General features: G+C 43.8%; 1 protein-coding gene across 3 annotated transcripts in view; it reads right to left on the bottom strand.

Annotated features, from left to right (window-relative positions):
* Positions 1 to 26,914, bottom strand: part of Mrtfb (myocardin related transcription factor B) — a 115,933-nt gene that overhangs the window by 27,418 nt on the left and 61,601 nt on the right. For all 3 annotated transcript variants that reach the window (XM_005350338.3, XM_013347478.2, XM_005350339.3), the window contains 6 exons: positions 21,914 to 21,979; positions 19,769 to 19,824; positions 17,160 to 17,235; positions 14,332 to 14,493; positions 12,929 to 13,107; positions 3,590 to 3,727 (listed from right to left, as the gene is read on the bottom strand). In XM_005350338.3, coding sequence (XP_005350395.1) covers positions 3,590 to 3,727; positions 12,929 to 13,107; positions 14,332 to 14,493; positions 17,160 to 17,235; positions 19,769 to 19,824; positions 21,914 to 21,979 — 677 coding nt within the window. The remainder of the gene's footprint in view (positions 1 to 3,589; positions 3,728 to 12,928; positions 13,108 to 14,331; positions 14,494 to 17,159; positions 17,236 to 19,768; positions 19,825 to 21,913; positions 21,980 to 26,914) is intronic.

Below are 26,914 nucleotides of genomic sequence, written 5' to 3'. Positions count from 1 at the left end.
GATCACTGACCTCCTCTTGGGGAAAAATTAAAACCGGGCCCAACTTCTAAAAAAAAAAAAAAAAAAAATTGTAACTCCAGCTGGGTGGTGGTGTGGTGGTGGTGAACACCTTTAATTCCAGCACTCGGGAGACAGAGGCCAGTCTGGTCTACAAGAGCTAGTCCCAGGACAAGCTCCAAAAACTACAGAGAAACCTTTCTCAAAAAGACAAAAACCCAACAAATAAACAAAAAACCTCACAATGCTGGAAGCAAAGACCTGTATTTTGAGACCTGTATTTTGTTTCACAAGTTAAGAGCAATTAGCATTTCCTTTGTAAGTTATTATCTCTTTCTCTCAGCCAGAGAAGTCTCCAGACCTGACACCCTCCCCTCCCCGTACCTGTTTGCTATATATAACAGCTCCTGAGGAGCAATAAAGTTGGCAGCTTGATCAGAAAGCCAGATTTTGCCGTTATCTCATGTCTCTCGCCCCTTCCATTCCTCTTCCTCCTCCAGGGTTATCAGGGACGTCCCATTCGTGTCCCACTGGTTGGGACATCACAGCCCTCCCCAAACAAAACAAAACAAAACTGGTCACTCCAGTTTGGAACTGCTCTGGAAAATAACATGTGGGCAGTCCATTTTGACTAAGGACAGAGATTAGGGAGGTCATATGACTTCTCTGTCATCTTACTGCATGGAATGGGTTCACCAGGAGACATTAGGTCTTCAAGTTATTTTAGGTTAAGATACATTTCCATATGATAATTCCTGTCCTGTCCTAAAAACATGGTTTATGAGAAGATAGGATTTAAAACAATGCTAGTTTACCTTTCTGGCAGCCAGATTTTGTTTCTGATTCTCCAATGCTTCAGAGATCTGAGAATACGGCATTTTAATCAAAAACAACAACAACAACAACAACAACAACAACAACAACAACAAAAAACCAACCAAACAAAACCTTCTCATGATAGAGACACCAACTCCTAGCAGCATCCTTTATCTCCTCCTAGGAAGCTGGATGGCCACAGAAAAACCTCCATCTGCACCTTGCTTTAAACATGGCAATGCCAGTCATTGAGCAACAAACTGCCTTGCACCTTAATTGCTGCTAAGACCCTGTCCAGACTGTGGATGGGCAGAACAGTGGGGAATTGATTGTCCTGCTTTGCCAAGACAAGGTAGGCCAGTCTCCTCAAATTCCTACTTCATAGAAAAGTCTGTCAGACCTTGATAGGACTTGAGGTAGCTGGAAAGCTGTCTCCCTCTGCTTAAATTTATACTTTTTAGATCCAGTGATGTTTGATGACTAGGGTACCAATAGATTTACCAGTTTAACAGCTTTCCCCTGACCCCCAAGGCTACAACCACTTTGGTAGCTCATTAGTTCAGTCTCCTGTTAAAGGTACTGATAGGTGGACCTTGTTCACAGGCTTCACGGTGTAGGACAAACAGGTTTCAGATGTAACTTTGGAGGCTCAGAATCTTAGCATTGATAAAGGCAGTTCTGACGAGCTAAAAGAGCATGACTACAAACAGTTTTCAGGAGCCATTAAGTTTCTGTGGATTTTACTGGTCACAGGTTTTAGACACCAGTTAGCATTAAAGAGGGTATGGAAGCCTGCAGGCGTGTTCACCTCTATCTTCCCTTGCTTCTCAGCTGCCCTTCCTCCTCCTTCACTCACTCAACCTCTTCTGTTCAGTAAATTTCCTCTTGTTGTCTTCTAAAGGGATAGACGTAAAGGTGTGTTTCACGGGGCTAAAACCAGACCCTGGGAAAAATGTTCATACTTTTTAATCCACAGCCATAGCCTTTTGCTATGACACTATGATATAACTCTGTTCCAGATGTTTTACAGATGCCTGCAGGTTCCTGGGGAATTGATTTCCCTGCTTTGTCAAGACAAGTTTCACTCCTGCCTGATGCATGCCAACTCCAACCCACAGGGGGCCCTCCAGATAGGACAGTCCCTGCAACAGTTCTGAGGACGCCAGCCGGGTGTGGACTGGCAGTTTGACCTCACCCACATGCCCACTCAAAAAGTTTCGTTATCTCTTAATTCTTGCTTGTTGACCTTTACAGGATGGATAGAGAGAGGGTATCCCCAGCTCCAGGGAAACAGCAGAAGTGATGGCTCAGGTATTCCTTTACAGGATGGATAGAGAGAGGTATCCCCAGCTCCAGGGAAAAGCAGAAATGATGGCTCAGGTATTCCCAGAACACACCATCCCTTGATTTGGCAAGCCACGCCCTCCCCCAGCTCCTGAGACACAGTGCTGGTACCACCTCTCCCGGCTCAAGTGGGCACCTATCCAGCAACTGGGACCTGGTTCTCCGAGATGTCCAGTGCAGGGCTCCCCTGCTCCCGTGTCTGCTCCCTCACCCTGGTCTCTTTTGTGCTATCAGGGCACATCTCCACTGCAACCCTTCTGGCAGCCATCAGTCTTCCCATGGTCCCGTTCATGAAGCCAGTGATAATTTAGTTTTTCTTCTAGCAACCTGCCTTTTCTGCCTCCCCAAGGAACAGATGCCTGAGGTCTCCAGGATGGCAGCAAACCAAATGCTTCTTTACCCACATCCCCACTGAGCATGAACCCATCAACTCCACCCTCCCCACTTGTCCCTTGTCAACATCAACAGGAAGTAGCCAGACTTGAACTGGCATCCATATATATCCAAAAGGGTTAGGATGTTGGTAATCTCTACTTCGGTCTTACTCCCCCATTCCAAACCCTGCCAAGATGTTTGACTGGGAACCTGGCCCCACTCTTCCCACCCCAGACCCCACCCCTCAGAAAGCCCACCAAGGGTCAGTTCCTTCCCTGGAGCTGCTCAAGACCATGCCTACAGGGTGTTTAAGACCTGGTCCTAGACCTGCCATGGTATTTCTTGAAAGTTACCCGGAGAGTTGCTTTTCTCTGTTTATTAAATCTGTCTTATTAATTTGGCTTGATTTGGCTTATTGCATCAGCAAAGGAATCCCCAAACTGGGGATTTTAAAAGTATTTGTAAGTAACCACGCCACTTCTTAACTTATTTGAGGGTCAGTCTCCTCTGCAAGGTGATAAGAGGTTAGCTAACATAAATGCCCTATTTAGTTCAGAAGGTTTGAGACATGAACTCTTCCGGTTTTAGGAAAAGTCACAAATGAGATGGTTAGACTATTCCTTATTGCTTTTTCCCATCATTTTATTTAGAATTTATAAATAGGATTTTAAGAATTTTAAAAATATACTGCATATTTAAGTTTTTTCTTCTTCCTTGGGATTTATTCTAACTGAATAATTTCAACCAAGCACACTTTGGGGAACAGTGCCAGGAGCCAGATGCATGGCTGAGATCATGCCGAGCTGCTTGGCTGAAAGGACTCGAACACAAGGGCTCTCTGGAGTCTCCGGCCCGCACACATTCTCCTCCACATGCCACAGCTTCCCTTGTGCATCCAGTCCAGAGCTGGCTGCCATCAAGATGCTCTTGTGATGCTGCAGAGCCAGCGCTTACTTCAGACAGGTCACGTGCTGACCCTGGGAGCTCAAGACGTGCCTGTCTGTGAGCACAGTCCCTGTGGGGTGGAGCCCTGCAGTGCTGTGCTCTGAGCACCTACCTTCACCAGTGCCGGGCCAGGCTTCGCTGAGGACACAGTGTTCGTGGGGAGGATGGGAGCTGTAGACCTCGTGGGAGGCTGGTCCGCAGTTAGAGGGGTTTTCAAGAATTCAGGAACTGCTGGGGACACGGAGGTAAACTGGTGGGAAAGGCAGAGAGAGACATGGCCATGAGATCAGTAACTGGAGGAGGACTGGAGCTGCAATGGAATGACCTCATTGTACAAACAGCACCCTTACTGGTTATCCAATACAACCACATTCATGCAAAAGACTCAGAGGCTGTCTTTCTATATTTGCACACACATACATATGCATAGACATATATGCAGTAAGGATAAAGAAAAAGAGTCTATCCACCTGAGAGTGGGGGAGAGTCATGGGAGGGGCTGGAGAGAGCAAAGGGAGGGGCTAGTGATGCAATTCTATTTTCATTAAAAATGTACAAAAAACTTATAAATATAAAAATAAGTCTAAAAACAAAACAAAGAAAAACACAGTATTGTGCCTGAGGTCCAGAGGGAATTACAGGCTTGTTCTCCATGCAGTAGGTTTATCAGCTTCGTCTCTACAGCAGGGCAGCTGAAACTACGCAAGGGTGGACTGATGTGGCTGCATGTGTTGCCCCCCACTCCTCTAACAAGTGGACTCAGAACTATCCTTATTTTTGGCAAAAATAAAATAAAACAACAATAATAACAACAAAAAAACCAACTTACAAAAGCAATCAAAACAATACATAGCATTTCTAAACATTTCTTGGTAGGTTGTGCTAATCCTGGGCTCATCCACATGTAGGGTTTGGACTTTCAGAGCATGGGCCTGTACCATACCCACCCCCTTCTTGCTGTTGGCAGCTTCTTAGAGGAAGACCATGTCATCCCCAAGGGCCTTCAATGTACTGCACACCTCACACTTCTGTCTCCAAACCAATGCTAATTGACCACAGCCCCGTGTCTTTTAAAAGAGAAGCTGAAGAATGTGTTGGCAGAAACTATCCCTGTGCATAAGGAGCTTCTCTTCCAGGGCCTCTGCCCTTTCCAGAGCCAGTGAGCACCAGCATGGAGCTGGGGTGGGGGTAGAAGCAGCTACGAGATCTTATTGCTTCTCGCCAGTACCCCATTCTAAGTATGTGGCATGTCTGTCACCTAAGGCAATGCTGTGTTCTCACTTCTGCTTCCTTATTATCAGCTTTTTGGTTTTTTTTTCCTTCTTCAGGGAAAATGGTTTTTCTTCAGAAAAGACATCCCACCCCCTTCAGTCCTCCCGTGGAAGTTTTTTAAAGTAACAAACTGCATTTCTCTTCCTAAGATAAACAACCTAAAAACTTGGAGTGTTATTAGTAAAAAGAAATATGAAGCCTGGTGTGTATACTCAATAAATGTCTGTTTAATTGATAGTGTTCTTGTGGCTTCCCCCAGCAAAGTCACATTCTCAAACTCAGCTGTGACTGTGTGAGTGCGTGTGCGATTGTACAAGTCCAGTCCCTGTCTTTGAGACAGGCGCCTGCTACTCATTTCACCATCAGAGTATTACAAAAGACAATGTAAGAGACTGTGAAGACGGCTGGGAGCTTCATTTCATCCAGCCTGTTTCAGACTCTGGAGATGTCTGGCTCTCTGAGAAACTTGTGGCCAGCCAACGTTCATGCTTCAAGTGAAAAGTGGCTCTTCCTTATGGGACATGGCCTTCTGGATCAATGGTCCTCTACCTGGCATACTGCAGGGATGGAGATACCTCTGGGTGGTCTCACAGGGAGTATAATCTTTGACGCTTGTATAACTGGTATATGAAGTAGAATGTAGTGCTTGAATTTTGAATTGTACATTTCTCCTCACAAAAGCATTCCATCTGGTGAGCTGTCTGACCAGCACAGGCAGTCATGATAGCCCCGAGCATGCTGTTACCCAGAAGTACAGATGCAGCAGCTGGGGGCAGCTTGTGAGGACATCTCTTTGCCTGCACTCCTAGGCTGTGCCTCCTCCAGCCTCTAATACAGATGCTGTCTTCTTATTATCCCTACTTCAACGTGACTGCTATCCAGAACCATAAGACCATTGAAATACAGCAACTCTTCCCTGTACCTAGGGGGCAGATAAACAAGCTGAAAGAAGAGATCTGGAGTCCTCTAGGAGCTGACAGGTTTCTTACGTGTCTTGAGGGGCCCAAACCAAAATATCCTCAACAAATGGCTCCAGCTGGGCAAATTCTCTAAAAGAGGCCAGGTGCCAGGGTTCTTCTAAAAGGGTTTAAAATATCCAAGTCACAAAGGGCACTTCCTCTGCTCCACAGTTAATATGGCATCACCTTAGAAAGAATACGAGGGAAGCATCATGACACCAAGACCTGCATTCCCTCTGTGAATCCAACAATGCAGAATTATTTCTCTAAAGAAGAAGAAACAGAAGCTGCAGACTTGACTTCCCATCCAACTGTTCCCACCACAGGATGCAGGGCTCATAATTGCTAGTATCCTCACTTTCATCCTAACACTATCAAAGAAAATATGAGGACCTAAGTTTAGAACCCTAGCACCCATGCAAGAGATGCAAAGTGTGACAGAAAGCACCTGTAATCCCAGCACTGGGGAGACAGAGACAGGAGGACCCCTGGAACTCCTTGGCTAACCACCTTGCCAAATGGTGAGCTGCAGCTCAGTAAGAGATCCTGTCTTAAAATAAGGATAGTGACTAAGGAAGAATCCTAAAGTTAGTTCCTAGACACATACACTCAGGCACACGCATACATACGAGTGCACACACTGACATGAACATACACAATACTTGGCATCAAGTTATGGCTTTCACAGACATTCGAAGGAAAATGTAAATACTGGATATTATGAAAATAAGTTAGAAAAAGAGGCCTTTAACCTTAAAACTAACACTTCTTTTTACAAGAAGTTGCTATAGGAAAAGTTCATGATGCAGGCTCTGGCTGCCTCCCCTGCAGACTACTGTCTGCACACAAAGGCTCAAGAGCGGCCTTCTGGAAAGGTCGTACTTTCTTATGCTGTAGTTTTTCAATCTCTAATAAGCATGCTCTTAATTCAGGATGCAGAAGAGTTCTTGCTGAAGATGGCAACATGCAAGTAAGTTCAAACTGACTGTTCTTTGAATACTGTATAATTATCGCAGTTTCCACACAGATAAAATAACAGTGAATGTGCTGAATACAAACCCAAACATATTCTGGATGTTGAGTACAGGCATGTAAAATTCTCATGTGCCGGTGTGTGTCCCTCTGTGATTGGTTCTTTCATTTAACATAATACTTAGATCCATCCATATCTAGCTGGTGCAGAACCCCTTCCTTTCCAAGGGCAGCTTTTTGTTTCTGCATTCAGATGCTGTGCACACAAGGGCCGCTTTTCTGTTAGCCACGAGATGCTGTTTGCATGAACAAGGTAAATAATGGTATGTGTGTTATAGAAAATATATATGTTCTAATTCTTTGTTTCAACCTTTTGTTTGTTTGTTTGACCGATTTAAAGATAGGGACTTACTGTACAGTCGAGGCTCCAGAACAACCCTGCTGTGTCAGCTTGTGAAGTACTGGATACTGGGTGTGTACCACGACAGCCCACTTCCTGCTTTCAACTCATTCATCCAGAAACAGAACTGCTGGGTCACTGGTTAAGCTCTGTCTTAAACATTATTTACTTAGTTTCTGCGTGTGCATGCTGGTGAAGGACGGAGGAACATTTGGGAGACAGCTCCCAATCGCTAGCAGATTACAGGGACTCAATGGCACCGGCCTAGTAAAACTGTATTTGTAAGACACCATTTTCTACAGTGACTATGTAACTACATTATGTCACTACAGTAACAATGGACAAGAATTGCAGCTTCTCCACATACTTGCCAGAATCTGGTGCTTTCTGAGTATGTTAGAGCAGCTTCTGGTTTTGATTTATGTTTATTGATTTCTTATGCTAGGTACATTGTGATGCATTTATTTCCATTGTCTATAAACACAGTTTTGAAATACCAGAGATCATCATATCTTATTGGCCACTTGTGTATTGTATTAGGGTTACTACTGCTGGGATGAAACATTATGATCAAAGCAAGTTGGGGAGGAAAGGGTTTAAATAGCTTACACTTCTATAATGCTATTTACCACTGAAGAAAGTCAGGACAGAACCTCAAACAGGAGCTGATGCAGAGGCCTTGGAGGACGTGTTTACTGGCTGCTCATCAGGCTCGCTCAGCCTGCTTTCTTATAGAACCCAGGACCACTAGCCCAGGGATGGCACCACCCACAATGGCTGGGCCCTCCCTGGTAAGTCACTAATTAAGAAAATGCCCTACAGGTTTGACTACAGCCCAATCTTATGGAGACATTTCTCAACTGAGGCTCCTCCTCTCAGATGACTGTAGTTTGTGTCAGGCTGACACGAAACTAGCCAGCACATATGTATTCTTTGGAGAAATAATCAAGTTTGTACCTATTTTCAAAAAGTGTTGTTTATTTATGAATGTCCAGAGACAATCCTTCAAATACTTTCTCTCATCCTTTGGGTTGGTTTTTCATTCTGCTGATAAGATTCATTGTACAAAACTTTTTAATTTTGATGAGTACTAATTATCTCTTGTTGCCTGGGTCTTGCACTCAGGAAAACAGGGACAATGTAAGGTCAAGATGATTTCTTCTGTGCTGTCTCCCAAGTCTCTCCCCGTGTTACAGTTCACATGTGGGTCTTTCTCATTGTGCATTCATTCTGTGTAGGATAAACGCAGTCTTATTTTCTCAAATATGTATAGATTTCCTTAGTAACACCGTATTCCCTGCACTAAGTGATCTTGGTGTCTCTGTCATGGAACACGTTGTCATATACATGAGGATACTTTTTCTAGGCTTTTATTTCAGTGGCTCTGGTAGATTACACTTGTCTGTGTGTTTATTTTTATGCTAGCACCAATTATTTTGATTTTGATGGCTTCATGGTAAATTTTAAAATCAATATATCATGTGCATGTATGAAACTGTCAAAGAAAACAATCTAATTATTAACTTAAGAAAAGGTGAGGCTGACAACATTATATTCTTTTAAATTTAAGATGGTTTTGGTTTTTAGGACCACTTACCAGGTTATTTTAGTAATAATCACTGTTTGCTAGGGCTTGTACTGAATCTGTGAACTGTTTGAGATCATGTTGATTTCTTAAGGGAAGTCTTCCATGAACTCCATGTTGTAGGTTAAAAGGGCCAGCCAAAGAAACACACCCTGGCCTTGAAACCAGAGCCAAAGAAACACACACTGCTCCTGACCAAATCAGTACAAATACCAGTCAAATCTCTGAGTGCAAAACCAGCCAATCTCTGAGCATGAAATGAGCCAATCTCTGAGCATGATGCAGCCAATCTCTGAGCTTGTTGAAACTCAGGGATTGAAATCTGACCAATTCCCACTCTGAAAATCACCCTGGAAAAACTCTGTCCCTGAGAAGTCCTATATAAGCCCTGTACCTGCTCAGTTGGGAGCTGCCTTTTTCCACCCTGGCAAAGGCAGCTGCCCTCCTGGATTCTTCCCTCCCTATAAATCTCTTGGATGAGGTTTGGGTGAGACCTTCTTTTGGAGGAATGTAGCGGAGCAGGGAAGTAACAACTTTTCCCATTTCTTGGAGCCACAGTGGAGAAGAGCAGAACGGTAAGAACTTTGCTGGGGAAACTCCCCCTGCCAGAGCACAGGTATTGCACTGTAGAAACCTTTCCCTGGAGCAGAGCTGTAAGTGGCTATGCTTTAGGGTGACTTTGTGTTGTTCCTTGGCTCCTAACAGCCAGGATCCTTTCCATCAGAGCTGCAATGCTTACAAGTCTGTCGGCTGACTTTTTTGTAGTGCTGTCCTGACTTCCTTCTCTCTTTCTGTATAGTTTTTAATGCATTGTCTTTGGTTACTGTGACAAGTGTACAACATTGAGAGCTGTAATTAAGACCAGCTCCAGTCACATCGGAGATGTTGCTTTATGGCCTCCTGGACAGGAAGGCTCCAGTCCTTCTGTTTTGGTTTCTTGAGTGTGAAAACAAAGGGTGTGTACTCATCCCCAGCTCTCTTCTGTACTAGCGAGAGCACAAATTGTTATAAACCAGCTATTACCACAGTGGTGATGAACTAGATAGAGGACTAAGAAACCCTGAGAGAAGAGTCTGCAGACAAAAGGGGCAGTAACCCTTGCACCACATGTAAAACCACTGCTCATGAGCGGCTTAAGCATTAAACAAGCTGCACTCCATTTGCAGTGCGTCCTCTTTAAGGATGGAATGAGTTCTAAAGCTGAAAATTACCTAGCGGGGATCTCTGTGTTCAGTTTTCACTGTTAATCTGTGGTTTCAGTGACTATGCTGCTTTCAGGCCCATGACAGGGGAGAACTACGGTGTGGAAAGGAGGGCGGAGAGGCTGGGGACAGACAGACTCTCCCGCCAGGCCTCACCTCCTAACAGCCCATTTGGCTAGCAACTTCTGATGAACTTTGCGCCTTCATGATCCACTCAGCTCTCAAGCCCACCAGCTGGCAGCGTTGCATACACAGGCCTTTGGGGGACCTTAACAATCTCTTAAAGTGTCTCATTCATTAAATCAGTAAATATGTGTTGTGTGTTGAGCTTGTTTATTCTGTGTTTCTATAAAATGAATGCCTATCTTGTAGTCTCAGAACTTGATATCTGGCGAGGAGCAATATGTTAAGGTCCTTTCCCTTGAAGGAAATGGAAGAGTAATTACATTTAGGTAGGTAAATATTAATAGATTTTACATATGCGTTTAAATGTGAAATACCCTTCATGAGCCCCCATGCTTAGTCCTGAGTAGGTGGAGGTATCTGGAAGGTTGTGGAACCTTTAAGAGGTGGAGACTTACTGGAGGAAGTGGGTCACTGGGGGGTCATCCTTGAGCTTTCTTTTTTGGTTTTTTTCGAGACAGGGTTTCTCTGTGGCTTTGGAGCCTGTCCTGGAACTAGCTCTGTAGACCAGGCTGGTCTCGAACTCACAGAGATCCGCCTGCCTCTGCCTCCCGAGTGCTGGGATTAAAGGCGTGTGCCACCATCGCCCGGCGATCCTTGAGCTTTTATAGGCTGGCCTGCTTCCTAGTCACTCTTTTCCAGACTGCAGTGCAATGTGAAGAGACAGTTCTCCTGTTGCCATGCCTCTTCCTGACACACTACAAGCCAAAACAGACCCTTTCTCCTTAAGTTGCCCCTGTCAGGTCTTTGCTCACAGTCATGAGAAAGGGAACAAAAAAAAAAAAAAAAGAAGGAAAGAAAGAAAGAAGTAAGAAACCTGAAACCTGGAAACAGCTGGGTGTGGAGGCAGATACAGGCAGATCTCTGTCGAGTTTGAGGCAAGACTGGTCTACAGAGCAAGTTCCAGCTACACACAGAGAAACACTGTCTTAAAAAACAACAAAAAGAAACCTGGGAAAATACAATAAAGTTCAAAAATTGTCAAAATAAAAGTTATCAATTCTAGAAGATGAGAAAATCTGAGACTTGCTTCTGTACTTAATTGAAAAGCTGACAACAGAACAGACCCTGACAAGGTTACTACAGCACTATTGAGGGCTCCTGTTCTCAGCTGCTAGGCTCGTGTAAGAACCACCAGCTCCTTACTCACACAGAGGCTAGACACTGCCTGCAAGGCAACACTACAGTGGAGCAGGTGCCCAGTGCTGCAGTCACCCTGACGGCAGGCGAGGCTCAGTGCCTCCGTGCAGGAAGCAGGCTGAGGCTCGTGTGCACTGCTCTGGCAATAAGCAATCTGTCCTTATTCTCTGACAGACATTGCCATTGCCATTTCCCTCCACGGGCGTCACAGTGCCAGCCTGGCAGGACTGCCTCTGGTTAAAGTTTCTCACATCAGCCTGGAGAGGGACCAACTTTCATGAGCAAAGAAAGGGCCTGGGTGTGACTGAGAGAATGGTAGAGCTAGCAGGGAGAGCCTCTATGGTCCTGACTTTCCTTGTTGCTGTGACCCAATACCTGCCTAGGAGCTGAGGAGGAAGGGGTATTCTGGCTCACAGTCTTTAGAGACAGCCCATCATGGTGGAGAAGGCACAGCAGTGGGAGGCTACTTGTGTATATCTGGTGGCAGAACCAATAAACACCTGCCTTCTGATTTATCCAGTGGGACCCATCCACGGGGAGGCACCACCCTGCGCGTCCTCTCTTCAGCTACACAGCTCTGGGAAACACCCTCAGCAGATGCTTTCTTGCTTGTATCTCCAACCTGATTCCAAATCTAGTCAACCTGATAATAAGGATCAACCATCACAGCCCCAAGTAGCCATTACCAGGGGGTGGAGGTGACAATCCTGTGACCAAAGCTACAGCTACATGAATGCCTGTCTTACAGCTTGACCTACTCAGACATAAGCAGAAAAGTAACTCAGATAGCTAAGAAAAACTCTTTTCTAAAATTTATTTACTTACACACTTGGCATTCTTTCTAGGCCTACTTTTAAAGCTTAAGCCAGGGTGAAGCAAGTTGTGAGAACACAGTAGGGGCAGGCCTCCCTTCTCTCCATCAGCTCAGAACTCAGTGTGTCACACTTCTTAACCCTCAGTTTTGGCTGGGCGGTGGTGGCACATGCCTGAAATCCCAGCACTCGGGAGGCAGAAGCAGGCAGATCTCTGAGTTCAAGGCCCACCTGGTCTACAGAATAAGTTTCTAGACAGTCAGGTCTTGAAAAAAAAAAAAAACAACAAATAGTAAAAACAAAACAAAGAAACTTCAGTTTCCTTTCAGGTCCTGTCTTAGCAATGCTGGGAGCCTGGACAGAAGATCTGGACCATCACTGCCCATGCCATCTGCCCTAGGCTTCTATCGCTGTGAAGAGACACCATGACCACAGCAATTTTTATGATGGAAACATTTAATTGGGTAGATTACAGTTTCAGATGTTTAGTTTATTACTGTCATGGTGGGACATGGCAGCATGCAGGCAGACAGTGCTGGAGAAGGAGCTGAGAGTTCTACATCTTGATCTGCAGGCAGCATGAGGTGAAGTGTGACACTAGGTGTAGCTGGAGCATAGGGGACCTCAAGGTCCACTCCACAGTGACACACTGCTACTCTTTATGAGCTTATGGGGCCCAGGTACATTCAAACTAACACACCAAACATCTACAGACTTTCAAGTCATTCGGAAAGCTTAATTAAATCAGACTTTCTTGAGCACCAAAAGTTAGACTAGTGTGTGCACATTAGAACTATTAAGTGAGAGCCAGTTGTGCACTTTTACAGTGTCTGACTCACAGGCAGGAAGCATTAGTAATTTCAGATTTTTCTTCTGGTAAAAATATTGTCTTGACACAGTCTGCAAGAATGTTAGAAAGGTCTTACCTGGGCCGGAGTGTTTGCAGTCCCAGGAGGTGGTGAGGCACTGACTTTTGGCTCACTGGGGGATGCTGCTGAGCCCTGAGACTCCTGGCTTGCTGGCTGGTCTGGAGACAAGGCATCGCTGCTGTCTTCATCAAATGAGAACTCCCTGTGCATGTGGGGATAGTCCTCCTTCACCACCCCTGCAGAGAGAACCCCAAGGCTGACTGAGAAAGGGGCGTTTTAGAAGTTTCCCAGACAGAAGCCACACTGCTACAGAACTGGAGGCTGCTCTAGCAGGAACCACAGTTTGTCTATCATGTACTCTTTGGGGTTTGATGTTTTTCTAGCCAGATCAAAGATTTCGGGTCTAGCTAGCAGCTGTGGGAAGGGCAGGAGTGCTCTGCTGTTGCTTTTGTTCCTGTGGTGCTGGGGATGGAGCTCAGGGCTCGCTACCAGCAGGCCATGAGGTCAGAGCACCAGCACCGCTCTGCAGCCTGGCCGGGAGGGGAGGCTTCTCAATGACACCGGAGAACACCGCAGCGAGAGGGCGATCCAGGATGCAGGGCACAAGCCTGTTCTTTAAAACAGAAGCAGCACGGCGTGCCCGCTCACAGAGTCATATTTAAGAAATGCTTGGACCTTATTCCTTTAAACCTCCCCCGGAACCCAAATGTGAAAAACGGAGGAAGTGGCGGTCTGCATGCCAGCTTCCATTTCAAGGGACAGCACACCTACACTCACTCACACTTTCCTGACCTTGGAGGCTATCTTCCCCAATGTTTGGAGTCAGAGCTGACTTCATGTTTCAGAATTCTGTAATTACAAACTTCCTAAGCTTTAGACTCACACTAGCTCAGTATGAAGTCCTCAGGAGTACGAGAGCTGTACTAGTTAGTTTTTCAGTTAGTGTAAAACAAGCAAAAACAAAAATCCCCGAAAACAACAACAAAACTGTGCTGAATGAGTATCATCCTGGCCATCCGCTGTGTGTTAGAGTGGGCCTGGGTTCAAGTAACAAGAACAGAATGAGCAGCACAAGCCAAGTGTAAGAGCAGGTGAGGCAGACAGATGCTACTTCTCTTCAAGAGTGCAGGAAATCCACAGGCCAGTCTCCTTGCCTGTAAACCTTATTACCTTCCTAGATAGACATAATGAACAGCCTAACAATATTAAACAGTAGAAATAAAATGGTACAATATAGTAATTTATCTTAGATGTGTGATAATGGTATCAGAAGTCATTCTGACATAAAATGGAAATCCATGCTACTGGCAGCAGAGGCCATTTTCTAATCTATAACAAAACAGTTGCAACAAAATAGATGTTTATCAGCTTCTAGTTAGCCAAGAAAATAATGCCCTTGCATTTTAATCAAATCGGTTTTATTTAAAACTCCTGTGAAAGACAGAAACTGTTACTCTTGCCTATAATTGCTTCCTTGACACTCGAGTCCACAGGAAGAATGTTCTTCTCCACCAGCTCCATGGGTCCAGGCCTTTGAGCGATCTTCTCGTTCAGGTCGTCTGCCAGTCGAGCCCTCTTCAGCTTCATCTGCGTGGCCTGCAGAGACGGCTCTGCAAATGTTTCTGCAAGACCAAGTATAAGCTTTAACCATGGCACCTATCAGGCCAAGTAACTGAATTGAACTACTTTAACAGGGTTACACTCTGCAAGGAGAGAGTGACTGCTCAGAGTGTGTGGTAGATTCTGTTTCTCTCAGAGCGGACAGCTACCTGTCTATGCGACACAGAGACCCCAGGGTTGAATGATCATGAACTGAAGCTGGAAATGGGAACTAGCACCATCTGCCTATACCAGGAGGGCAGGTCTGTCTAGAACAATGGTCTAGGTACCAGGGAGACACAGCATGAAGACACATGTGACCCAGAGCTCTACAAGTGGACGGTTCTCATTTGGCTTCACTAGAAAGACAGTTCCTAGAAACAGAGGCACTAAATCTTAGGATAGACGTTTCCTTACTTTCTTCAGTGGGAAGAGCTATAATTAATATACTTGGGCTGACTGTATCTCAGGGTCAGTTATCATTGTTAAGAATTTGAGTTTATTTTGGAACAAACCCCTCATTTTACACAGAACCACCAGCTCATACACTTAAAATGACTGAGTTGCTACAAAGGACATGAAGCCACTGTAGCTCTCCCAATGCTTCTGCTTCCTGTCAGTTGTTGCCTGGAGTAAGCCATTAGCATCACCTCCCATTGTCTTGAGCTATGTTTTTGCTAGTTTAAAAATATGTGGTGAGCTATGACCCCAAATTCTGAGTTGATTCTGAGCTCTTATGAGATGAAGCACACCTAACTGTACAGAACACTATGTGCAGGGAAAACAGGATCAGACAGTCAATCATGTTGCTGGGTTTTTTTTGTTGTTGTTTTTTTCGATGCTTCTGTGAAGTTCAAAGTAGGAGAGCCTTCAGTCTCACTCCCTTCTCCCCTTAACACCTTAAGTGAGAGCAGCTATAAGCCTGCAAGGGAAGTCTTCCCGTCTCACTTCCGCCTTAACTCCATGAAGCCGAGGCTCAATTTTTGCTGTTGAATTTCAGAAAACAATGTAGACTCTAACCTGCCAAATATGCAATTCAATTAAATTCGGTTAATGTCAAAATATATGAATAAAGTAATTAAAAAATTAAAGATGATATATTCTCATTCTTCAGATCTCAACTTGAGAATGCATGTTTCAGTATAGACTCTTATATTAAGAATATGTGTATGGATGTTTTGCTTGCATGTGTGATATGTCCCATGTATGTGCTTGGTGTCCATGGCAGCTAGAAGAAGGCATCAGATCCCTTGGAACTGGAGTTACAGGAGGTTGTGAGCTGCTTGACATGTGCATTCCAACCAAAAAGTGTTCTCTACAAGACCAATACAACATGCTCTTAATTGCTGAGCCATCTCTCCATCCCCCTGGCCTTTCTTCCTTTTTTCTTTTCTTTTTATAAAAGAAAAACATGGGTAGGTGTATTTCTTTTCACTTTAATTCTATTAATGATATCTTCTAGAGTCAGAAGGCAAATATAGACAGCACTGTATATACACACACATGCGCGCACACGCACACCACATGTTCTTTGTTGTGTTATTTAGTGGAGGGCTTGCTCAAGTCGATGATCCCTGAAATCTGTAGTACTCTATCCTAACACTGAATCTAAAAAGTTATTTAGTTCAGGGAACCTCCGAGAACACAACCCATGGTGGAGAAAGGTAACATCTCTCACCTCCTGCTCAGGACCAAGCAGGTCACAGATAGGAGAACATACTCTTCAGGTCTGTGGAGCCCAAGATGGTACTTGGCACTTCTTCAGATCACATTCTAATACAGTTATCAATCTGTGTCCTTTCTCAGTCATAGCTGCCTGGCTGTTCCCTTTTCTGTTTTCCCCTGAAGCATGTGGTGCTCGAAGGCAGGCAATTTTACCTGCTCACTACTGGGCCCCCAGTCCCTAGCACTGGACCAGTGGATGCACAGCCTCCTGAAGAACTGCACCTTTGGCTGTGTCTGAGCTACCAGGCTGCTGTCCTGCATGTGAAAATCATCCTAATCTGTCACTAGGCCTGGAGAACACAGGCTCTTTCTGCCCCACACTGTCTCTAAATATCTGCAATGTTTCTAGATTCTCCTTAAAGCCTAACACACTCGAGACTGTTCAAAGGATCCAGCCCTTGCTCTTGCTTAGTAAATTAGTCACAGAAGCAGAATGAAGGAGAAACACAACTCTGGGAATTTCTGATGAAGATGCTGCCTTTCAGAAGGGCATCCATGTGAGCCATGTATGCTGAAGGCGATTAGTAATAGTCAGGTCAAGACCATTACAGAATGAAGTAGCAACACAAAGGAGTAGGGACATGTGAGGGCATCATTTTGGGTAAATATCAATGACACCCAAGCTGTCAAAAACCTAGGGCTAGATGTGCACTGTGTGCACTGACTTAATGACACCTCTCTCTCATGATAAGAGAAGTCCTACGGACCAAAAAAGCCCTTCTAGGACAGTACAAGTCAAACTTAGGAACCAGCTCATCAAGTGATTGCCTAGAGTGCAAAGGTTCCCCAGGTGTCAGGTTTTGAGTCTTCACAGTGCTATCCAATTTAAAGGACGTCTGCCCGTGGGGTAAAAGTTACTAAGCTGGGAACAGACAGAAATGGTGGACCTCACGAGGACACAAATCTTACCTTCTAAGCTGGGAACAGACGGAAATGGTGGACACCACGTGGACACAAACCTTACCTTCTAAGATGTGCATCCTGACCAGCTCAGAGCGGTCGGGGCGGCTCCGGATCTTGTGCTTCAGAAAGTTTTCAGTCTTTAAAAAAAATGTTGTTCATGATTTATTGTAGCTTTAGATTTTCTTCAAAAATAAATTAAAAACCCTTTTTTGTTGTGTCTTTGAGAGAGTAGCCAGAAATTAGTGCTTAGGAAAACTATTATCTAGGATAAGACTTCAATGTAGCCTTCAGTATGGTCCAGGGGTTTGACATGTATTAGTACAAAATAACTACTTTACAGAGCTTTACAGTGAAACTGAGAAAAGCTCAAAATTTTAAGATGAGCTTTAAATAAACATAATATTTAATCCCTTTATATGAAACCAATACTTAGAAAAGTAGAAATTTATTTAGATACTAAAATTCTTAAAAATAATAATATATTTTATTTGCGTTCTTAGCACATTCTCTAAAACTGCACTCAACACCCAAACAATAGGTCTAGGAGCTTGTTACTGCTTTCTGGACAGTGATAAGAAACTCCTATAACACTCTTATTTTCCTACTGCATTAACAAATCCCTTTCCCCGGCAAAACAGAAAGAATGGACACAATGGCACTGAGCACGTATGTGACATGTGCCCACAGAAGAACCACTTTCAAGAACGCAGTTGAGTGTAGCATGTTCTTTATTTAGCTATGTTCTCAATCCTTCGGCAAATGAACAGTGACGCTGATCCACAGGGAAATCAGCCAAGGACCTTCAGAAGCACATGGCTTCCATGTCTTTCTGCAGGGCTAATAAACAGCACAGGCACTTGCCTAGTCTGTCCGTTAGACTCTGGTTTTGCCCTAGCCTGCTTTCTTATAAAACCAAGGACCAGCAGGCCAGCCTGCCTATATCAGCTATCAGTCAAGAAAATGCCCTGCAGGTTTTTTGGTTTGGTGGGGACACTTCTCAATTGATCCCTCTTCTCAGATGATTCTAGCTTATGTCAAGTTAATAAGAAGCCAGTCAGCACAGCCCTGAAAACAAATGAACTAGTTACTTTTATTTGTTTCTTACTTTATAGGTATGTATGGGAGTAATATATGCACATGTGTACATGTGTGAGCATGTCCATGTAGAGTGTGGGGGGTAATGCATGTACATGGGGGGTTAAGACATACATGTGTATGTACATGTCGGGGGTAAAGCATGGACATGTAGAGGGATGATACATTATATGTATAAGCATGTGCATATAATGTGGGGGTAATGCATGTGTGAGCATTTGCATACAGAGTGTGGGGTCAATGCATGTATACATGTGTGAGCATTTGCATACAGAGTGTGGGATAATGCATGTATACATGTGTGAGCATTTGCATACAGAGTGTGGGATAATGCATGTATACATGTGCATACAGAGTGTGGGATAATGCATGTATACATGTGTGAGCATGTGCATACAGAGTGTGGGGTCAATGCATGTACGCATGTGTGAGCATGTACATGAAGAGGACAGAGGCTGATGTCAGATGTCTATTTTCAATTTATCTTCAGTTACTATGGTGGTTTGAAAGAAAATGGCCCCTAAAGGGAATAGCACTTTTATGAGGTGTGGCTTTGTCAGAGTAGGTGTGGCCTTGTTGGAGAAAGTTTGTCACTGTGGGGGTAGGCTTTGAGGTCTTCTTAGCTCTAGCTACTCCCAGTGACATAGTATACTTCCTGCTACTTATGGATCAAGATGTAGGACTCTCAGTTCCTTCTCCAACACCATGTCTGCCTGTACACCAACATGTCCCAGCATGGTGATAATGGACTGAACCTCTGGACTATATGCCACCCCAATTAAATGTTTTCCTTTGTAACAGTTGCCATGGTCGTGGTATCTCTTCACAGCAACAGAAACCCTAGGGTAGTTACTGTTTTGTTTTGTTTTTTATCTTATGGGTATGTGTGCGGGGGCAATGTACGCACATGTGCACACATGTGAGCGTATGCATGTAGAGTATGGGGCATGAGAGCGTGCATGAGGATGTTGGGAGAATGCATGTACATGTGCACACGTGTGAGCATATGCATGTAGAGTATGGGGCATGAGAGCGTGCATGAGAATGTTGGGAGAATGCACGCACATGTGCACACGTGTGAGTGTATGCATGTAGTGAACAGAGGCTGATGTCAGGTGAGCTCACCCAGTTGGTAAGCCTTGCTGGTCAGCAAGCACAAAGGATCTTCTTGTTTCAGCCTCCTCAGTGCTGGGATCATTATAGGTGTCCTCAGTGCTGGGATCATTATAGGTGTGAGTTGCCAGTCCCAAGCTTGCTTTATATGGGGGCAGAGTTTAAACTCAGCTCTGTGGCAAACGCTCTACTGACTGAGCCATCTCTTTAGGCAGAGCTGATTTTAAAAGAACAAAATGAGTTATCACCTACTTTCTCTACCTCACAGTTTGTGCTATCTACACCGTACTTCTTGTCACCCATTTCTATACACCTAAAAATCCATCTACCCCAGAGTGCGTGCTATCTACACTGCACTTCTTGGACAGAATGTGTGCATTCTAAATCAATATATTTAGGAATATTGGCACCTAGGATACAACTGAGAAATAAAGATTTTTTTAAAAAAGTGAAATTACTTACTCTGGCTCGCTCCAGGCTTTTTATCTGCTCATGGAATGCTGCCGGACTCTTCAAAGCTGTTAGGAAGAAAACAAATGGTTTCCACAGCATAAACAGCACCATATCTTAGCTTGCCACTCTAATCCCGGCAATGCACATCTGTGCTGACATTTATTTACAGTTCCTTTACGAAACCCCTCCAAAATGTGAAGACCTCACTGTTACCCAGTGAAATGATGTAGATCACAAAGAAAACAGTGGACATTCCAAACAGAGCTGCTGTATAATAACTGGTAAGTGCCAGGCTGGACCAATCCAAGGCCTGGGGACTTCCACGGTCTTTGTTCATAGTGCTCATACAGGCTGCTAGACAAAACCCATGTGGCCCTGGAACTTGACCATGGGGACACACAGCACTCATTTATTCAGAACTCACAACCGCAGGACTCTGTGGTGAAGCACAGTTAAGACTGCTGTTGGTCTCCCAAATAAACTTGCAAGGTGAGTATGAGCCCCAGCATAAGATGTGTGCAAGTCCCTGAGGTCATATAGCTAAATGCTGGCCAAACTAAGATTTATTTATTTATTTATTTATTAAGGATTTCTGCCTCCTCCCCGCCACTGCCTCCCATTTCCCTCCCCCGATCAAGTCCCTCTCCCTCATCAGCTTGAAGAGCAATCAGGGTTCCCTGACCTGTGGGAAGTTCAAGGACCACCCCCCCTCCATCCAGGTTTAGTAAGGTGAGCATCCAAACTGCCTAGGCTCCCCCAAAGCCAGTATGTGCAGTAGGATCAAAAACCCATTGCCATTGATGAGAACCCAAACTGAGATTTAAATCTTGTATTCTAAATTTAAAGGGTTATGTTCTTTGTATCATGAGGGGATGTGGTATTTGTATTTCAGCCTATCACCTTTGAAGAATCTTGATTTGTGTACATCCAGCACTGTCTTGCAAGAGCAGCATGTGAAAACCATGGGCACAGGCCAGTGAGTGGGAGATAGGACTAGGCTTCCCTGTGAAGGTTGCCTTGAGCATAATCTTCTAGTTTGGTCCTTGGGACACCACAGAGGCTCCCAGGAACCTATTCCTGCCAGCATGGCTGAGGACCAGCTCTCTACACCAGCCTGGGCTGATCTAGCAGCAGTATACCTTAAGCATCATTATCTGACGCTATTGATCAACCGGCTGGGGGAGGACTGTGGTGGTGGAGATGCCTAGCAGATTTTCAAAGCAGCTTTGGGCGACCACAGCTGGACTTAAGATACTTAGATGACTAACAGTAAGTAGTCTATAAAAGCTTCATGGATGACAAAAACTGCTAAACAAACAAAACATTCCTCATCTTCATTAACTGATAAATTATTTCTGGGCTGGAAATGAGTTTGTTTGCTCTGTAATTTCTAGTGGTTTAAAGTGGGATAAATTAACTTCTAGAAAAGTTAGCTTCTAAACAAAGTCCAGCTATACAGTTTCATGGTCTATAGAAAACAACTATTCTTCTCTCTAAAACTCCCAAAGCCGGCGGTTAAAGGTAAAGAAAACAGTTTAGATAAATATTCTAAAATCAACTCTTATGAATTATGAATCTCTTGAAGGAAACAAGTGTACTCAGGCCAGAAAGACCAAACTAACTAGCTGTAAATAGCTTTCTGTCAGTTGCAAATCTGAGATGCATGCAATCAGGTAGAATTCTGAAGGTCATGAGTTAATGGTATCACATTACTCTTACAGGTCTAACCTCAAATGTACCAGCAGAGTTCAAAGTTTGAACAGACATTAAAGCCCACAGTTAAGAATGCCACAGGGAGGCTGGAGAGATGGCTCAGAGGTTAAGAGCTGGCTGCTCCTCCAGAGGTTCTGAGTTCAATTCCCAGTAACCACATGGTGGCTCACAACCATCTGTACTGAAATCTGGTGCCCTCTTCTGGCGTGCAGGCATACATGCAGGTAGAACATACATAAATCTTTTGAAAAAGAACTTTACAGTGTCTTAAAGGCATTCTTCATTACTGTAAAAGTCAAGCCCACTTTTAAAAAGATGTACTAAGGGTTCTCCTCCTAGTGGGGCCATGCTGTCACCTGGCTCTCCTCACAGATGAGCCCTCGCGGAAACTACAAAGAGATCAGTCCCCACACACCAGAGACAACAGTGACTAGGTCTTACGTGGCATGATGCCCTGGTCCACTAGCTGTTCTCTTGTCCTCCTTTGTTGCAGCCTCAGCTGGAGCACTGTGGGAAGGAAAGAGTGTATTAGCAGCTGTAGCCCCAAGTCCTGCAGTTCCTTTACTAAACACCCACTGTATTATCTAACCAGAAGGAAATCAATCGGGAAGCTGAGTGTGGTAGCCGTGTCTGTAACCCCAGCTCTCAAGGTGCTGAGGCAAGAGGGCCACTGCAGATCTGAAGCCAGCCAGGCTGCAAACTGAGTTCCAGATATCCTGAACTACATGTAGGGTGAGGTCTTGTCTTAAGAAAGGAGATAAGAGAAGACATTACTTGGCACTAAGTTGTAAAAAAAAAAAATTGTGATTCTGCTTGCTGGTGAATTCTGAATTTACTTAGCAATTCTTTTGTTTAGTTAATAATTTGAATTTATGATGAATGCTAGGCATTTCCTATTTAAATACTTCACACAGTACTCAAGCAAATTGGTAGTTAGCTTATACATAATGTCTTGTTCAAAGGAAATCTCATTTGGAGCAACATATGAGATTCCTTGACATTTTTCTATGTTAATAGTAACAATTTATTTTAAGAAAAGACTGGCTAGTTTGGAAGGACTTCTCCACCAGGAAAGAACTGTAAAGAAATAGTTTTAGTGATACCTGAATAAATATAAATTAGGCCAGAGAGAAACTTCTAAGTTATGAATTTTAATAGTCTATGCATAAACACACAATGGCTCTCGCCCTACAAGCACTGAGAGAGCTATTATCAACTGGTGTCGCTGTTCACCACATAGTAATTGTAGAATTGTAGAAATAAGGCCCATATCAGGAAATGCAGACATCCAGTTTGTCAAATTAATTTATTCCCTCCCCCAATTTTTCAAGGAGATTCTTTTTACAGCATCTCTAGTTATTCAATTTAGAAAACAAGTCTATTTTAAAAAGAACACAGCAAGTAAAACAGAAACTTTTTTCCTAGTTATTTTAAGTTGTTTTGCTTTTATTTTCAAATTATGGTTAGGATGACTAGGGGTGTCCATAAACCTTACCAACATGCTAAAACAAAATATGCATGCATCTCTACTGGTGAGGAGAGACATGGTGGACAAAAGGCAGGAGACCCTACATGCCTCAGGGAGCACAGTCCTGCCTTAGATTGCACAACTGCCTGAACTGCTCAATGGCTCTTACAAACATCTTCTTATCAATGCTAGATGAGACCTGAACACAGAAATGTGACGGGTTTGTTTTTGAGCCACCAAGTTTTACTGATACTGCATTTAGAGTGTAAAAAGTTGACACAAACTGCCACAGAGAGCAAAGCCAAGTAAAAGCAATTAAACAGCATGCATGCGTCTGACACTAGCATTTCTCAGGGATGGAGAGGCTAAGGTGGGTGGTACTTAAGGTGGTCACAGCAGGGAGGATCCCAAGGAACAAATCAGGGTGTCACTCCAGCTCAGAGGGTCCTTGTCAGCAGCAAGCAGTGTCTGTTCCTTCTTCCCAGGGATCCTCAAAGAAAGGTCACAGAAGCAATAATGGCCCCTTAAAAAAGTAAACCCCAAACATAACACGTAGTTAGGAGACACTGAACACTACACTTTCTGCATATTGACATCAAGGCATTAGCAGTTATCCCGTCAGCGAGCTTGTGCTTCACACGGGTAACTTTAGGGACCCACAAGCACAGGACAGTCTGCTGCCGTGCGACCAGCACACAGAATGGATGTATGCCATTCTGATGCATTCCTCGGGCCAACACTCCTTACTGCAAATGCACAGGAGTAGCTCCGTCCTTCAATCTGAGGATAGCAACCTGATGTCTAACAATTCCAATCAAATCTGACCCTATATACTCTGAGTGAAGGCACGACTCCCTGGACTCTCCCAATTTCAAATACTAGTTCCTAGCCTAGGCTATTCATACTACAACATCCTCCTCAGACTTGAGTATTTGTCTGACTCTTCCACAAAATGCAGGAAGGTGACTTTATTTATGATTACTGCTTTCGTATAAAGGACACAATTAAGAAACAGATCAATGGAAGAGATGCACAGGGAGGGGTCCTCTGCTGGGCTTCCAACCTTCCTCTTATTCCATTTGTGCCTTCCTGGAACTAAAGGTACCCAAAAGTCATCAGGGGCGCCCTGCTACCTATCATCTAATGTACTCCAGATGTTCTCATCATTGACAACACTGAGTAGCTTGACAGAGGAACTGAAGACAAGATCAAGGCTCATAGAAGATGCTTACTCACCCCCTCCTCCTGTCACCTAGGAAACCATTTTAGGAGCTGTGTGCCAGAAGCTAGAGGCAGAGAATAGATAATACATTTCTCATACCACAGAGAAGAGGCACCAACCACCAATTTTAAGAACAAACACCACCACAAGTCCTGTGTTTTTCACCCAGTTTCCTAGATGGCCAAAATAAGCAACCCCTACACAGCCTAGGTCATTCTGCCTAAAGGGAGCAGATGACTTAACTGCTGTTCTCAAAATTCCCTGTCTAAGTTCCCCTAAAGTGAACATGCACAGCACTGCTCTAAGGCCTCTGCTGTATGCACTGCTGGAGGAGGCAGACTTAGAAGTAGTGAGTTATGTCTGTTGGCCGCCCAGCTCCTTTACCCTGTCTATACCCAAAGGGAGACAGTAAGGGACACACAATATCTAGTACACAGGCGCAGGTAGACAGGGGCATAGGCCAATTGTAGTGCTTGGTGGACATTGGCTGTGGAGGGTGGGGAACAGAGACACCTCAGTACACTGCAAATCTTGGTGAATTTGAAAATACTACTACCGAATTGGTTCATATTACACACAACGGGTGAGGAGCAGTGAGGTCAGAAGGCACTGGTTATACAGAACCACACAGCATAGACTGGTGACTTTAGAAAAGAGCAACTTCCTTTAGTACTCTACTCGCCAACTTAGTAGGATGCACAGCACAGAGCACAGGCTGGCAGCCGGGTGTAGCACACTGGGCGGCAGAGGTTGGGCAGAGTGTATTTATTGGTACTTTTTAGGGAGTGTGAAAGGAATCATGGAGCTTGAAACCTTGACAACAGAAGATGTGACTTTTCTGACCACAGAGCTGTCAATGGCTGTGTCAGAGATGCCTGACCAGGAAGGTCCCCTGAAGGCAAAAGTTACAAACAATGCCAAACCAGTTTGGAATTATGATTAATAGGGTGGTATTTATTTAAAGGGGAAAAAACTTACAGATAACCGTCCCAGACAACAGCCCTCTGCACAATCAGGAAGGAGTCTAGTCGCCGGAAACGAAGCAGGAAGCGAAGAGAGTGAGAAGGGAGAGAGACCACGCCCCAATGGGCTGGTATCTCAGCGGCTATAGGCTGGAGGAGCGGAAGGACCTCCCGCAACACCTCCCCCTTTTGTTTAAGTAAGAGAGTTCTAAACCTACTATGAAATTATATACAATAAGTACAAATATTCTAACTAGCTTAGGTCTTGTATAATAAATAACTTGGCCAAGTCATGAGAGAAAAGTAACTACCTTTATATAGTCTTCAACCCCATCGAAGATCTGAGAAGTGAAATAATGTTACCTGGGTAATTAGGTAAGACAACTTCCAGAACATCACAGAGACAACTAGCTACCTGGGCAATCACCCAAAGTCACGTTTGCAGCGTTGAAGCAACCAACTTTGGCTAAGGCCTAACATAACTGACATACAATTTTCAAAGGCAAGCAACTTTTCAAAACTATCTTACCCTGTCTTGGCAGGATATGACAGTCCTGTTTTACCAATTGATGCATGTTCATTATCTCTGTCAGTGGTTGAGGTATGGGCATTTCTTTGCCCAAAGGCCAGTTCTGCCAAAAAGAAAGGCTCCAGATGGAGCGTCTTTGGTGCTCAACATTCTCTCGGGAATAGAGTGGTGTTGCCAGGAGCAATTGTGTCTCACTATCACGAAACTCTGAGTTAGATTAAAGGCCATTTTCTACAGCTCTTTGAAGAGGTTGAAGATTATCTATACTGAGTATAATCTCTATATATCTAAAGAACCTGATTAGTCTGATTATAAATGACAAACTTAGATGACTATTAATCTATATAATTCTCAATATCTATCTAACTTAAAGACTAAGACAATAAACAACTGTGTAACAAATGAGGATAATGACCTTCAAATATAAACAATGTACAAATATACATTGCAATATGGTAGATATATATCAATACATAAACATTATATAAGTATCTTAATGAGAGGTAGAAATGTACACTGCAATAGGGTAAATATATACAATATATATATATCAATACATGTCAAAACATAAAAAATGTTTTAAACAGAGGTAGAAACATGCATGCATACAATAGTCAATATAATTTAACTTTGTATCAATATACAAGAATCGATACCAATATTTGTCTAAAAACAGTAACTCACAATTATAAATCTATTATCCCATCATCCCTCTTTTTTTTTTTCAAAATGATCCATGAGCTTATAAAATTCCTCCCACAACCTACCAAACCCTAAATGATGTCCCTAAACCCAGGGGCAAACTTTACTGGGAGAGGGGACGTCGTCCTCTAGAATTACTTCCAGCTGTCATGGGGGCAACGTTCTTTCTGGGGGATCCTGTGAAAGTAAAATGATGGTTAAATTTCAAGATCAATGTCTTTTAAAATTGCCAATAGTCTCTGAGTATTTTGTGCAGGTCTGGCCAGAATGTTGTACAAGATGTGCACCATTTCAGCTAACCAAGTTGGGATCATCTTGTGCAGCTGGTACCCAAAACAGGTCTTGTAGTAGCGCTATCACTATCATGACGTCATATTAACCAGGTGGAGTTGTTGTTATGGGGCCCCATCTTCTTCCTGGAAACTTCAAATATCACTTCAGGAAAAACTCATTGTTCATTGTGAAAAACTTAAACATTAATCATAAAGACATATATAGACATACATATATATATTAAATGAAAGGCATGATAGATATATTCAATGAAAAGTATGATAGA

The sequence above is a fragment of the Microtus ochrogaster genome, chromosome 7, assembly GCF_000317375.1.
Source record: "Microtus ochrogaster isolate Prairie Vole_2 chromosome 7, MicOch1.0, whole genome shotgun sequence".
NCBI classification, from domain to species: Eukaryota; Metazoa; Chordata; class Mammalia; order Rodentia; family Cricetidae; genus Microtus; species Microtus ochrogaster.
The sequence above is the reverse complement of the archived record's forward strand: the minus strand, read 5'-3'. Positions and strand labels throughout refer to the sequence as shown.